Genomic DNA, 15,174 nt, shown 5'->3' on the forward strand with positions numbered 1-15,174 from the left:
CCAAAAGTTGCCTGAAAACTGTCCTCCACCCCACCACAAAATATAAATTGGACTATTGGTTTCTCCAAAAAGAAATATCTTGTCTACACATGCAAAGACACCTGTGTGCTGCTGATGCACAAGAGGGACATCCAAGCCAGTGGGTGGTATTACTGTGTCACGTAGGACCACACACAGCCATTTCCTTAGCCTTCTGCCATTTCTCCACAAAAACTACTGCAAAGATGTGCTTGCACAGGAAGCAGCCCCACAACACCATGAATGTTTTGGGTAGAGACATTCCAGCTTATTTGTCTAGACATTGGAAAACAGCATCACTGCCCCTTCCCTTGGTCCTTGTGGAGAAGACTCGCTAAGTAAATCATTTCCGTGCTGATTTATCTTTCTGTCTTTGCCCACAACTACTGATTTGTAGTAGGTGATACGGAGCTCCAAGCATGGGTCCTGCTCCTCATCAAACCCTCTGTGAAATTGTCCCTTGTCCCTTGGAGCTGTAAGCTGAAGTAAGGAGACAATGACTGATGAAAAAGAAGAGCAAGAGAGCTGTAGTACCACAAGACTTAAGACCAGGCTTTTAAGAGCTGCTGAGCGACTGTAGGAGAGAGGCAGATTTTGGATATTGCCCCTATTTAAAATTCAAACATTTGCCTTAAATCTGCAAGCAGGGCTGTGATGGATCTAGAAGAATTTTCCCTCGTGTCCTACAAACAGGAAGGGGAAATCCAAATTTTCATTCTCTCAGCTGAGGCACTGTTGAAAAGTGCTTTTGCCAGTTCAACCATCCTGCTGAGGAGTGAGCAGGCAGCTGCCCTCACTGGCTGCCAGACTTAGGGGCTTTGTCTCTCAAGACAGAACAAGCAATTGCTGTATGAGACAAAAAGCCCAGGAGATGCTTGGAAGGGAATTAGAGGTGCCTGAGACAGAGAGGAACAGGGAAGGGAGAAGTGCTATAAGTGGCTAGGGGACAGGCGGACATCTTGGATGTGGGGGGAATTTCTTATGAGAGAAAAACAACTCTATCTTAAAGTCCTTCTCAAACTACCTTCAGCTGAAGACAGCTGCACTGCCCTTCTAAGCAGGAAACAAGAAGGACTACACAATGCCTGCAGTTTTCAAGGGGCAATCATAGGAGTCACGTAGCACTGTTTGCTGCAGCTCCCTCTTGCTACTCCAGAGCAAATCGATATAAGCACAGTCCTCAGAAGAGTCAATGAGAAGTATTCTAATTTGCACAATCCTGAACATCTTGCCTTTTCTTCCAAGATTGTTGACTTTTCCTGGACTGTTGGATGAAGTAAAGTACGCCACACCTGCTGTTAGGAGCTGGGAGGTGCTCCTAAGGTATGGTTTATTTATCAGACAAAAGTCAAGCACAAACAGGCGATATATACAGAACGGTGCTACTTAAATATACACTCTTAGCAGTCTTTCTGAAGCTAAGTCAAAGGTTTCAAGAACTTGAAGATATATTTCAATACACCTGTCAGGTCCCACAAGACATATTGTTCTCCAAGAAGGATTATTTCTAATTTTGTATGATAATCTAGTATTAGCAGTTCCCAAAATGGAGCTGTCATCATCTCCAAGGTGAAAAATCCTGGCATATTTCAGGATCAGGACAATGAAATAAAATCTGTTTAAATCAGGGCCCATGTGAACCTCATGAATCTAAACAGGGCCAAGTGCAAGTTTCTGCACGTGGGTTTGAGCAGTTTCAAGCACAAATATAGTCTGTATGGAGAACGGATTGAAAGCAGGAAAAAGCAGAGGGCAACAAACAGCTGCCTTGCATAAGCGCACATCTCACCGTGGCTTTGTCACAGCCACGAGGGCTCTCCTGCCAAAGAAGGGCCAGCTGCACCTCTCCTCTGAGGCTGAGCAGACCTGCTGGAGCTGTTCCAAGAAAGAGTAAGACAGAAGTCACCAGGAACGGGCTCACAGAGCTTCCAGAGCAGGCCATATTTTCTAGGGAAGGCTGGGGAAACGTGCTTCTGGGACAGTGTGGGGTCCGAGGAGAGGAGAGCGTCCTGGGGATGGGCGGGATGTGTGCACTCAGCAGGAGATACAGGTGAGTCTGGGCGGAAGGTACCATAGACACACACGAACAAAATAACTTCAGAACGAATCTTTTAGGTCCTTTCTACATTCTTATTGCTGTGGTCTAGTTTGCCAGAAAATTTAAGCAGCAGCAACCCCCTGTCCATCCACCTCACCCCTCCCAAACCAATGGAAAGGAGCTGAGGCACTACCCTTGGGTGTGCCAAATGAGTCATTTCCTCCCCAGAGCGGTTTGACTCCTTCTCCTCCTGGAGGGCTTTATAACGTTCCTGCCCCTACGGTTCACCCAAGCAGGCAGCATGCTGCTGCTGCCCATCCTGCTTGCAGCTTCTTCTTGGTCCCGTAAGCCCCGTTCCCTTTCTCCTCTCCATCCCGTGTGCAGAGAACACAGACCCTGCTCCAAACTGCAGCCGTTTCGTGCCCTCACCCATTTTCTCCCCATTCCCTTCCAGGTGGAGACGCGCAGGCAGTGCCGGTGCAAAGCCCGCCGATGCGGAGGCAGGTGAAGGGCAGCTCGGCCAGAATGGAGTGCCGGCTGAGCAGTGATGCCGTCGTGCACTGGTACAAGCAGCTTCCCGGAGAGCCACCCAAGAGAATACTGTACGTGTCAGGAAAGACTCCCACGTTTGATGATGGCACAGATGGACGAAAGTATCAAGTGTGGAAACATGCCTCTGAACCTCGCTATAGTCTCACAATAGATTTCTTAACTGAGAGGGACACTGGCACATACTACTGTGCATACTGGTATTTATATCAAGGCATCACAGCGTTAGATGGGCCAAGATAAGCCATACAAAAAGGCACTTGGCACTCTGAACCGCAAGCTCTGAACTCTGCCCAAATGCAGATACTTCCTCATTCAGCCCTGCTCTGATGATTTTCTGCCGATTTTCCAGATTCACACATCTCTCTAATATGCAGAAACTCCAAGGCCCTGTCAATCGAGGGCACAAAACTTTGCTGTCAGGATGAAGACTTGGGAGTACAGAAAGCACTCACCTGGCAGTGAACACAGCCTGTCTGTGCCTCGTGAACAAACAGTAGCTGAAGATTTCTATTCTTTATTAGAATCCATGAAACAAGCAGACCAATATATCTCCATCCCCTTGGTGCTCTCTCTTGAAATAAGGTGTGCGTGTGAAACAAGGAGAGTAGACTGCATGATTTGGTATGACTTTCCTTCCCATTTTCATGCTGTCTTCCTTGGCATTTCAGTTCCTACAAAGACCTACAACACAGACCAGAAAACTCCTATTTTATCATCACAGTTTCTCCACTGAAGTGTCCAGAAGAGAAGTGAAGTCATCAGCCATGGGCTATGCCTCCAACAAACAGACAGATGGCAAGGAGATCATCATCAGTAGTCAGCATGAATTTACCACGGAGAAATCATTCTTGACCAATCTCATACACTTCTACAATGAAATGATCAGCCTGCTAGATGAGGAGAGAGCAGCGCAGGTAGTCTGGGGACTTCATTAAAGCCCTTGACACTGTCACCCCTAAGAGCCATAGAGAAAGTCTGTTGATATGTGGGACTGGGGGAGGAGAGAGAAAGATGGGCTGAACACTGGCTGAGCAGCAGGGCCACGAGGGTGGCGATCAGTGCAGAAAGTCCTGGGTCCAGTCCTGTCTAACATCTTCCTAATGCTTTGGATAATGGGACAGAGTGTACCCTCAGCACATTTGTTGACAACACCAACCTGGGAGGAGTAGGGGATACGTGGGGAGGGTCATGCTGCCATCCAGAGGCACCTCGTCAGGCTGGAGAAATGGGCTGACAGGAACCTCACCATGTCTGAGAGGAGGACATGCAGAGTCCTGCACACCTGGGACATGTTTCTCTACCCTTCTCTTCCAGTCATTCTTTCCAAGAAGTGTTTGCTCCTCAGCTCAGCTTAAAACCAAAACCCTGCAGCTGCGCATTTCCTCCCCACGCAAAACCACAGACGAGGCGCCTACTCCTGGGGATGCTGCTGCGCTTGCTGCAGGTTGATCCCCACGAGCTGCTGCAGTGGGGGCAGCACAGGCACAGGGGCATTTCGGCAGGCCGCAGCTGGGTGGCCAGGCGGAGGCAGCAAGAGGAGGTCCCTGACGGGGTGGGGACATGCCTCCTGCCCACTGCAGGTGACCGCACACACTCAGCGCCCACCAGGGTGGCCTCTGGGCTGGGAGCTTCACGCCCTGATGTACGGCTGGAGCTGCTCTCACTCTCAACCCCTTCTCAGCAGCTCTGACTCAAGTTTCCACACGCCACGCTCCTTGGACTTCCCAGTCTTTCTCACACTCATCTGAAAAGCTGATGGGATGACAACCTCCTCACCAACGTGAGCATTCCCTGGTCTAAGTCCTTCCCAGGCTGCAGTGGGTTCTCTGCAAATGTAGCCGCACACGGTTGCTCCAGAAGAGCCATTGCTGGAGACATCTTCTCCTCCCACTCAACCTTGTCCCCACCTGGGCCTCTTTCACTCTCCTCTGAGTCTCAGCTGTGTGGACAAGCAATCATGCTGCTGCTGCTGGCAGCACTTGTGGCCACCACCACTTGGTCTGGTAAGTCCTTTTTACCTTCTACCTTTTTCCTCACAGGCATACATGGTTGCACTAATGGATATTTTCACAAGTCACTTATTGCCAATTAGTAACTTCTCTTTCTCTCTCTCTCTTTTATTTTTTTTCATTCCCTAGATGGATTTGCACAGGAAATTCCCACACAGACCCCTGTATCCATCACCAAAGTCTCAAGGAAGTAACACGTCTGCTGTGTCATTTTAAACATGTCTCTGAAGATTTTGATAACACACCATCATACACTGGTACCAACAGAAGGTGAATAAAGCTCCAGAGTGGATGTTCTACATTTCAACAGGGACAACGAAAGCAGATAAAGAGCTTCCAAGGGCGCAAGTATGCAGTTGAAAGGGTTTCTGACCAGAAAATGTGTACTCTTACAATAAAAAACATAGCTCAGGATGCTGCTGCTACCTACTACTGTGCCTACTGGTACCCTCACTACGGCAAAAACCCAGCAATCACCTCGACCAATACTCTCTCGGTGGCTCAACCACAAACGATTTGAAAGATCCCAACTCACTTCCCCCGGTGTGGATGAACCGCCCAGCCTCAACACGCAGGCTCTGCACAGTCAGGACTGGCTCGGTGCTGAGCCTCCACTCCTTGGAGGGGTCAGCTGCCAAAAGCTCGGGATTTCGACGGAGCAAGTGGCACGTGCAAAGGGAACGGTGAAAGGCAAAAGCTTAACCCAACCTCGGCACTTCCTCTTCCCCTTATTTTGCTCAAGCATAGCGGTGAACTTGTCACAAGGATTTCTTTAGTGGAAAGGGGCTTATTTCCACTCTGCTGTTCCTGGAAATAACTCAGCTCCACTGGGGGCTCCTCCATGGGCTGCAGCATGGAGATCTGCTCCACGTGGGACCCATGGGCTGCAGGGGGACAGCCTGCTCCACCAGGGGCCTCTCCACAGGCCGCAGGGGAACCACTGCTGCGTGCCTGGAGCACCTCCTGCCCTCCTGCTGCACTGACCTGGGGGCTGCAGGGCTGGTGCGCACTCCTTGCTCTCCCAGCTGATGTTGTACAGCTCTTCTTTTTTTCTTCCCTTTCTAGAATCTGCTCTCACAGTGGCACAGGCAGTGGTGGGCCAGCAGCGGATCCCTTTGGAGCCTTCTGGAGCTGGCTCTTACCTGACATGGGGCAGCTCCTGGACTCTTCTCACAGAGGCCACCCCTGCAGCCCCCCTGCTACCAAATCCATATTTTGCCCACACTCACATAGCCACAAACCTCTTTTCTAATAGCAACAGGTTTTCACTTCAGACTGCTTTGCCATGAAGGCAGGAAACCAGCAGCATGCCGTTTAATGATCTAAGAGCTACAGATGCCAAGTGTTTCACCAGGAAATGATTTAAAGGCCTTCTGATGTGAAAGCAGCGCTTCCATCAGGCACTTTTCTCACACATTGTATTAGGAACAGGATTTTGCAGCTGGTGGGAGCAAGAAGCCACCCTTGGACTGGCAGTCATTGTGAGGGCTCAGACCTTTGCAAGACAGACCATTCAGTCAAAACACAGCAGTAATAAGAGAAAATGCACCGTACCTTGCTAGGATTTCTCGTAAACCAGGAGACGGCCTCTCCACACTTGGTTTGTCTCCTGATGCAGGGGAAATGACCGGCTTTCCAGGCACCTTGGGTGTTTTCAGGTCCCACAGAAGGACTGCACTGACTCTGCTGAGGTCAGTAGTAGCTTGGGTATGGACCCTTTTACATTGTTATTGCTGTGATTTAGTTTGTCAAAAAAATTAAGCAGCAGCAACCCCCTGTTCCCTGCCCTCCCCATCCGCACCCAGCAATGGCTAGGAGTTGAGGCACTACCCTTGGGTGTGCCAAATGAGTCATTTCCTCCCCAGAGCTGTTTGACTCCTTCTCCTCCTGGAGGGCTTTATAACGTTCCTGCCCCTACTTCAGTTCCACGGTTCACCCAAGCAGGCAGCATGCTGCTGCTGCCCGTCCTGCTTGCAGCTTCTTCTTGGTCCCGTAAGCCCTGTTCCATTTCTCCTATCTTTCCCGTGTGCGGAGGATACTGTCCCTGCTCCGGAATGCAGCCATTCTGAGCCCTCATACAATTTTTAACCAATTTCTCCCCATTCCCTTCCAGGTGGAGACACGCAGGCAGTGCCGGTGCAAAGCCCGGCGATGCGGACTCAGGCAGAGGGACGCTCGACCAGCATGGCATGCCAGCTGAGGAAAGAAGACACCGTGCACTGGTACAAGCAGCTTCCTGGAGAGCCGCCCAAGAGGATACTGTACGTGTCAGGACAGACACCTATATTTGATGATGGCTCTGACAGACAAAAGTATCAAGTGAGGAAGCATGCCTCTGAACCTCGCTATAGTCTCCAAATAAATTATGTAACCCAGAGGGACGCTGGCACTTACTTCTGTGCGTACTGGTATTTATATCAAGGCATCACAGCGTTAGATGGGCCAAGATAAACCATACAAAAAGGCACTTGGCACTCTGAACCACAAGCTCTGAACTCTGCCCAAATGCAGATACTTCGTCATTCAGCCCTGCTCTGATGATTTTCTGCCGCAGGATATGGATGAGGGGGGAGCAGTGCAGATAGTCTGGGGGACTTCATTAAAGCCCTTGACACTGTCACCCCTAAGATCCTGGGAGAAAGGCTGTTGATGTGTGGGGCTGGAGGAAAACACAAAAGATGGGCTTAAAACTGGATGAGCAGCTGGGCCCCGAGGGTGGCGATCAGTGGCACAAATTCCACCTGGAGGCCACGAACTAGCGGTGTATCCCGGGAATCATTCCTGGGTCAAGTCCTGTTTAACGTCTCCCTTAACTCTTTGGATGACGGGACAGAGTGTACCCTCAGCAAGTTTGTTGACAACACCAGAGAGGGAGGAGTGGGGGATACGTGGGGAGGTATATTGTTGATAAAAGGCTGGGCCCAGTACACGTCGTCTTGTGGGAGACACCAGGAAGTCTGACCTCTAATCATGCCCCATCACTACTTTATTCCATTCCTCTTCATCTTGTGTCAGGAACCTGGGACATTTCTACTCTGTGGTCAGATGAATAGCAATGGACTGCTACTGTTTTTCGTCCTTCCTGGCAGCTGTTGGTGACGGGGAGTTGGTCTCTCATCCTTTCCATGTAATTGCCAACACAAATGTGATGCAGATTAACTAGAGCTGCCCATGCTGGACACTATCCCGGGGTGCTGCTGCAATGACTGACTTGGTGCTTGCGTCTCTCTCCCTTCCCCTTCAGGTCTGTTCCATCCTCCTCTCTTCCTCGCTCACCCACTGAAGAAACACAGCCACTTGCTTGTGCCTCCCAGTACCATTAGGAAATTAAATGAGCTATTCCAGGGGTACGTACTGCTGAGAGAGGGACCCTTTCCAAACCTCTCAGCAACATGCCGCATGTTTCTCCACTGGAGAGGAACAACTCTGGGCAGCAGAGGGCCAGCCAGCTGGAGATCAGCTTTGCAGAAAAGGCCTTGGGGTCCTGGTGGACACCAAGCTGACCAGGAGGCAGCCATGTGCCCATGCTACCAAGATGGCTGTCGGTACCCTGAGCTGCATGAAGCAAAGTGCTGCCAGCAGGCTGAGGGAGGTGATCCTTTCCCTTTGCTTGGTGCTGGGGAGGCCCCACCTGGAGCACTGAGTCCTGCTCTGGGCTGCACGGCACTAGAGAGACATGGCATGAGTGCAGAGGAGAGCCATGAGGAGGATCAGAGGGCTGCAGCACCTCTCCTATGGAGAGAGGCCGAGAGAGCTGGGGTTGTTCAGCCTGGAGAAGAGAAGGCTCCGGGGAGACCTGAGAGTGGCAACCCAGCACCTGAAGGGGGCCTACAGGAAAGCTCTTTGTTGAGAAGAGTTGTAATGGGACAAGGAGAAATGGATTTAATCTGAAAGAGAGTAGATTGACATTCAGTCCTAGGAAGACTCTTTACTATGAGGACATTGAGGTAGTGCAACAGGCTGCCCAGAGAAATTTTGGATGCTCCATAACTGCAAGAGTTCAAGGCCAGGTTGGATGGGACTTGGGGAAACCTAGTCTGCTGGGAGAGGGCCCTACAGGACAGCTCTTTACGAGGAAGTATGGCAATAGGACAAGGGTAGTAATGGGAAAAGGTGTAACAGTGTTAAACTAAAAGAGAGTAGATTTAGACTTTGGGAGGAGTGGGGGAAATGTGGGGAAGGTCGTGCTGCCATCCAGAGGCACCTCATCAGGCTGGAGAAATGGGCTGACAGGAACCTCATGATGTGTGAGGGGGGACATACAGGGTCCTGCACCTGGGACATGTTTTCTGGTTTACTTTCCCACTCTTTCTTTCCAAGAAGTGTTTGCTCCTCAGCTCAGCTTCAAAACCAAAACCCTGCAGCTGCGCATTTCCTCCCCACGCAAAACCACAGACGAGGCGCCTACTCCTGGGGATGCTGCTGCGCTTGCTGCAGGTTGATCCCCACGAGCTGCTGCAGTGGGGGCAGCACAGGCACAGGGGCATTTCGGCAGGCCGCAGCTGGGTGGCCAGGCGGAGGCAGCAAGAGGAGGTCCCTGACGGGGTGGGGACATGCCTCCTGCCCACTGCAGGTGACCGCACACACTCAGCGCCCACCAGGGTGGCCTCTGGGCTGGGAGCTTCACGCCCTGATGTACGGCTGGAGCTGCTCTCACTCTCAACCCCTTCTCAGCAGCTCTGACTCAAGTTTCCACACGCCACGCTCCTTGGACTTCCCAGTCTTTCTCACATTCATCTGAAACGCTGATGGGATGACAACCTCCTCACCAACGTGAGCATTCCCTGGTCTAAGTCCTTTCCCAGGCTGCAGTGGGTTCTCTGCAAACGTAGCCGCACACGGTTGCTCCCAGAAGAGCCATTGCTGGAGACATCTTCTCCTCCCACTCAACCTTGTCCCCACCTGGGGCCTCTTTCACTCTCCTCTGAGTCTCAGCTGTGTGGGACAAGCAATCATGCTGCTGCTGCTGGCAGCACTTGTGGCCACCACCACTTGGTCTGGTAAGTCCTTTTTACCTTCTACCTTTTCCTCACAGGCATACGTGGTTGCACTAATGGATATTTTCACAAGTCACTTATTGCCAGTTAGTAACTTCATTTCTCCTATTTTTTTCTTTGCTTTTATTTTTTTTTCATTCCCTAGATGGATTTGCACAGGAAATTCCCATACAGACCCCTATATCCATTACAAAGTCTGAAAGAAGTACACGTCTGCAATGTCATTTTAAAGACGTCTCTGCAAATTTTGATAATATCGTCATACACTGGTACCAACAGAAGGAAAATAAAGCTCCAGAGTGGATGTTCTATATTTTAGCTGGGATAAAAATAGAGGATAAGAGCTTCCAAGGGCGCATGTATTCAGTTGAAAAGGCTTCTAACCAGAAAATTTGTACTCTTACAATAAAAAACATAGCTCAGGATGCTGCTGCTACCTACTACTGTGCCTACTGGGAAACCCACTATGGCAGAAAACCCAGCAATCACCTCGACCAATACTCTCTCGGTGGCTCAACCACAAACGATTTGAAAGATCCCAACTCACTTCCCCCGGTGTGGATGAACCGCCCGGCCTCAACACGCAGGCTCTGCACAGTCAGGACTGGCTCGGTGCTGAGCCTCCACTCCTTGGAGGGGTCAGCTGCCAAAAGCTCGGGATTTCGACGGAGCAAGTGGCACGTGCAAAGGGAACGGTGAAAGGCAAATGCCTAACCCGACCTCGGCACTTCCTCTTCCCCTTATTTTGCTCATGCGTGGCAGAGAACTGATTGTAAGGATTTCTTTAGTGGAAAGGGGCAATTTTCCATGCTGCTGTTCCAGGAAATTATTCAGCATGTAGTCCTGGAGCTTTTCAAAGCCCATGGCTTGACACAGAAAACTAAAAGAAAGCTTTCCCTTGAAAGCTGAATGCATTCTAAATCCCACTGAGACGAGGGCAAAACTCCCTGTGACTTGAAGTGAGAAAGTCCCATCAATCTGGGGGCAGAAATCAGCAGGACATGGACGTTCTTGATAGGGCTGGGAAAATTATGCATTGAGTAAACAACTGGTTTCTACTTCAAGAAAGAACCCCGGTAGCATCAGCATCAGGAAACTGTCATTTTTTAAGCCTATTTCTGAGACATTCTTAATGGGGAAGCAGTGGAGATGGAGTCAAGCTGGAGGAGAGGGCTGCTCATCAGTAGGTGTTCAGATCTCGGTATTGAATGTGCAATCACAAGATTCGGGCTTGCCTGATAAATGCCAGACGATAGGAAAGACCTGTGCTCATGTGAGGCGTCAGATTTGGGAAGCGTACACTATTTGGTGAGAAAATTAGATACTAAATAAGCATGAGACGTAGAAAAATATTTATAGATATAAAGAGCAAAATAAGAATAGGAATGTGAGTGTATTGCTACCGATGTCCAGAAGATGTCATGAAAGTTTACACTAGAAAGCATTTCTGTTTAAGCTAGTGAGCTAGACACATATCCCAGGTGCTAAAATCCTATCGTGGCACCTGGACCATGGGAGATGGCTAAGTACAAAGACAGCTGCCCCTGATGGGTAGAGAGAAATGCCACTTTCTCAGGGATGTGGGAAATGGCAGGGGTAGGGCCAGGGAACAGAAGACTTATTTGAGGGCTGGGCATGCTTTTGTGAATATTTATGATTTTTAAATTACTGAAGATTTCACTAACAGTTTGAAAGCATCACAGCATACTTTGCAGCGTTGGGAAACTCTCCACCACCACCACCACCACAGGAAGAGAGATTTCAGGTGGAAACTCTCTTATCTCGTCTCTCCCTCCAGCAAGCAAAGATATACTCAGGTGGAGATGAAGCAAGAGGAACCCAGGCTAAAAATGAGGCACAAATCCGTAAGAGTGGGCAAGGAGCTGCTGCAGCAACCTACCTGTGACCGTGCTACAGTGTGTGCAGCTGGCCACGAGGCAGCTTCCGTAAAGACAAGCTGTGGCTGCTCACACCGGGCTGAATTTGAGGAGCTGCGATGGGCAGTGGCTTCCATCTGCAGGGCACCAGCACTTGCACGGAGGTTCCCACAGGCCCGAGGAGACCCCAGGCACCCCAGGAGCTGCAGCCACGCAGAGGAGCTGCCATTGGGTGCCAGGTGCCTGAGCCACTCCTTTCTGCCCCTCAAGTGCCTGCTTCCTCCCTCCCTGTCGCCGGGGACGGACGCACTCTGCCCGGGCCAGTTCACGGAGGCAGGCTCGAGGTCGTGCCACACGCATGCTGCCACTGCCGCTGCAGGTGCTTCTGGCTGTTGCAGCCCTTTGCTGCTGTAAGTCTTAGGTGCGAGCTGCGGGGTCTGGGAGCGCCCGGGGGTCGCCCCTGCTGTCACCACAGCGCTGTTCCTTGATTTCCCTTGCAGATGGAGCCGCGCAAAGCCTCCGGCAGCCAAAACCTTCCGTGCGCAGAGTGGCATACAGCACTGCGCGGATCGAGTGCCATTTCTCAGGGTCAGACTTTCTGAATGCCTACATCCACTGGTACCAGCAGAAACCTGGGGAAGCCCCACAGCCCCTTCTGTACGTGCAGACAGGGGAGGCTGTTTTCCACAACCAGTCCTACAGAGAAACTTTTGGGGCCGAGAAGAAGACGACGGAGCCCATCTGTACTCTCACAATAAGAAGAGTCACAAAGGAGCAAGAAGCCACCTATTACTGTGCTTACTGGGAGGGCACAGCCGTAGAAAACACTCTAGCAGCTGGCACACAACCCTGGCTGTGCTCCCCACCACAGGCGAGCGAGGGCTGCAAACCTCACCTGGCTGCAGGCTCCTGCTGGCCTGGCTGGGCGCACTGTGGCCCCGAGCCTGTCCCCACATGGAAGCCCTACGGAGGGCAGCAACCATGTGGCTGCTGAGAGCTTTCGTCCTGGCAGCTGCTTTCTCTTGTATGTGCCCTGCTCACCCTGCTGCCTGCACATCCCGGGGGAAGCTCTGCTGCTGTTTCAGCTTTGCATTCCCAATTTCCCTCTTGCTTTCCCACAGGTGGCCCTGCACGAGCCTTGCAGCAAAGCCCGGTATCCATCACCAAGCCAGAAAGCAAAACGGTGCTCATCACCTGCCACGTCTCCGTCCCCAACTTTGACAAAGCTTTCATTCACTGGTACCGCAAGAAGCCTGGGGCAGCTCCCGAGCGCGTTGCCTACATGGCATCCAGGCTCTTCCTTGGGAACGAGGCCGATGGGGGGAAATTCAGCATCGAGAAGGACCTGGACAAATCTGTCTGCACCCTGACGGTGAGCAAAGTCACCCTGCAAGACGCTGCTACCTACTACTGCGCCAGGTGGGATGCACAGCAGCAGAGAGCCATAAGCAGCCTGCACAAAGACATGCTTCGCTTCCTGGACCAGACCCTGAAAGTCCCAAAAACCTCAAGGAACGTGCCCACCCTGCCTCCCCATCAGCCCCGAACCCATCAAGCACACTTCTCAGGCAGCCAGGCACCAAAGGCGCTTCGGGGCTGCCGTAGGCAGTGCAGATGCTCGCTGTGGCTGGTACCAGCAGAGAAGTCATTTCACTTCAGCAACAAAAAGGGGATTTCCCCAGGTATGGCAGGAGAAAGAGAGAACAGGAAGAAGAAAAACTTGGCTGCACATTTAGCACTGAGGTATGAGTCGCACCTCACAGAAGAGGGAAAGCTCAGATTCCTGTCACAACCGTACGAGAACAGAGTGCCCCTATCGAGCTGGAAAACATTTTTTGGACGGGTGGAGGGAGGCGGGGAGAAGAGAGAAAAGGAAGAATTAAAACCTGGCTGCCCTAAATAAAATAACAATTGGACAGCAGAGATGTGGGAATTGGTTCCGTTTTCTCTCCGAGGGAAGTAGCAGTGACCTGGTCTCTGCAGAAGGGCTATCAACAGCATAGAACAGATGTCCTACTTTGTTCTCCCAGATCATCGTTATTTTATGCTAACTCAATCTGGGGTCTAAAACATTTGTGTTTCCTTGTATAGCCCCCAGCATTTGCAGATGCTACCCTGGGGCGTAGCATCACACCTCACCTGCAACAAGAAGAACCTGCAAGGGCAGCAGTCCTGCTTCTGAGCTCCCAAGGGGCTGCCGTGCATTTTCCTGGCCTTTGGCATTCAGATGGTGTGACGGGAAGTCACTGGACAGCCTTCAAATGCATTCAACTCCACTGTCTTGCTTCTCCTTCCTTGTGTTGGCCGTGGACCTTAGGAAAAACCTCTGAGCCCAGGTACTGCTTAGCAGCTTCCAACTACTCTGAAAGCAGCAGTAGGTTGCTCCAGACTATAAAATCCCTTTATAAACGACTGCTGACATTCAGCAGGGCTTGGCGGTGCTGCTTTCCTGCAGCATTACCTGCCTGCTTCCTGGGACCTCTCTCCTGATGGCCCCCAAGTGAGTCACATCCTCTCCTCAGGCACAGCCCCCTGGCCCTGCTGCAGAGGCAGCATCTTTCTCCCACAGCCAGAGGCGAGCGAGCACCATCGGGATGCTGCTGCTGCTGGTCCTGACCCTGGCTGCAGCCTGGTCGCGCATGTTCCCCCTCTCAGGAGGGCAGCGTGTGGAGCAGCAGCAAGCGGCTCTCATGCATACGGCTGTGAGCAGGCGGCTGACAGTGCTCGTTGTATTATTTTCTCTCCTTCTGTTCGATGGGCAAGCACAAGTGCTCCTGCAACAGCGTCAGCCATCTCTCACCAAAAGGACATCTATGATTGCAGTGATTGATTGCAAAGTCGAGGGCACAGATAACTTCCAGGCTGCTTACATCCATTGGTACCGACATATACCCACCAGGGCTCCCGAACGACTTCTGTATGTGACCCCAACAGCACAGATTTCTTACGAGAAGGATTCCTACAAGGACAAGTACCACTCTTCTAAAAGAGGCAAAAATACCTGCACTCTATCAGTCAAAGACATTCGTGAGGATGATGAAGGTACCTACTACTGTGCCTACTGGCAGTCTCACAGAGCGAGAAGATCGTAGGCAGCCTGTACAGAAAGGTGGCTGCAGCCTGAGTGGCAAGCTTCCTCTCAAATGCAGGGAACCAACGTTACCTTCCTGCACCCACCTCTCAGCTCCTAAAACGTCCCTCCTGGGGTGTCCCTTCCACTGAAGGAAGGAAGTCTGAAGAGTCGACAAATAGAGCAGGCATGAAATGCAGCACACTGCAGCCTCAGCGGGTACAATGCAGTGGGGTGGGGCAAAGGAGCACCCCTGTGGGTGATGATAAAGAGAGGTCCATTTAGGCAGCACCGCTTACACAATCTTTGCTGAAGGTGGATGTTTTCCCACCATGGTCTGAGCTAGCAAAAAACAAGGAAAGGGCAGGGAGGGAGCACGGAAGGGGCATATTTGCAGTGAAGATCTAACCTGGGAGCCCTGGGCCACACATGGCCAGCTGGCTGGAAAGCAGCTATGCAGAAAAGGACCTGGCTGGATGTCTAGCGAAGGAATGAGAGTAAACATTGTGCCCTTGCTGCCAAGATGGCTGTCAGTACCCTGAGCTGCATGAGGCAAAGCGCTGCCGGCAGGCTGAGGGAGGTGATCCTTCTCCACCGCTCGGCGCTGGGGAGG

The 15,174-nt window shown here is 51.4% G+C and overlaps 1 protein-coding gene and 3 gene segments (V, D, J or C); all 4 read left to right on the plus strand.

The window, feature by feature from the left end:
* The first annotated feature begins 2,351 nt into the window (after window positions 1-2,351).
* LOC118250893 (Ig kappa chain V-VI region NQ5-61.1.2-like) lies at window positions 2,352-2,848 on the plus strand. The segment is given in 2 exon segments: window positions 2,352-2,400; window positions 2,511-2,848. Coding segments are annotated over 2 exon segments (381 nt in total).
* A 1,717-nt stretch (window positions 2,849-4,565) lies between these two features.
* On the plus strand, window positions 4,566-5,137 carry LOC126913172 (T-cell receptor gamma chain V region V108A-like). The segment is given in 2 exon segments: window positions 4,566-4,611; window positions 4,747-5,137. Coding segments are annotated over 2 exon segments (437 nt in total).
* Window positions 5,138-6,566: 1,429 nt separating this feature from the next.
* On the plus strand, window positions 6,567-7,068 carry LOC126913173 (Ig kappa chain V-VI region NQ5-61.1.2-like). The segment is given in 2 exon segments: window positions 6,567-6,609; window positions 6,731-7,068. Coding segments are annotated over 2 exon segments (381 nt in total).
* A 5,404-nt stretch (window positions 7,069-12,472) lies between these two features.
* On the plus strand, window positions 12,473-14,583 carry LOC118250892 (uncharacterized). The gene is made up of 3 exons (XM_050708759.1): window positions 12,473-12,515; window positions 12,613-13,234; window positions 14,061-14,583. The coding sequence occupies exons 1-3, from the start codon at window positions 12,473-12,475 to the stop codon at window positions 14,581-14,583; spliced, it is 1,188 nt and encodes a 395-aa protein (XP_050564716.1).
* Window positions 14,584-15,174: the final 591 nt, after the last annotated feature.

Source organism: Cygnus atratus, chromosome 2 (assembly GCF_013377495.2).
Source record: "Cygnus atratus isolate AKBS03 ecotype Queensland, Australia chromosome 2, CAtr_DNAZoo_HiC_assembly, whole genome shotgun sequence".
In the NCBI taxonomy this organism is placed as follows: domain Eukaryota; kingdom Metazoa; phylum Chordata; class Aves; order Anseriformes; family Anatidae; genus Cygnus; species Cygnus atratus.

Excerpts from the sequence above, each read along its gene's own strand:
- LOC118250892 (XM_050708759.1), top strand. The coding sequence starts at position 12,473 with ATGTGGCTGCTGAGAGCTTTCGTCCTGGCAGCTGCTTTCTCTT. Across the intron at positions 12,516-12,612 it reads CCTGGCAGCTGCTTTCTCTT|GTGGCCCTGCACGAGCCTTG; the intron begins GTATGTGCCCTG and ends GCTTTCCCACAG. Across the intron at positions 13,235-14,060 it reads GCTGCACATTTAGCACTGAG|CCAGAGGCGAGCGAGCACCA; the intron begins GTATGAGTCGCA and ends TTTCTCCCACAG.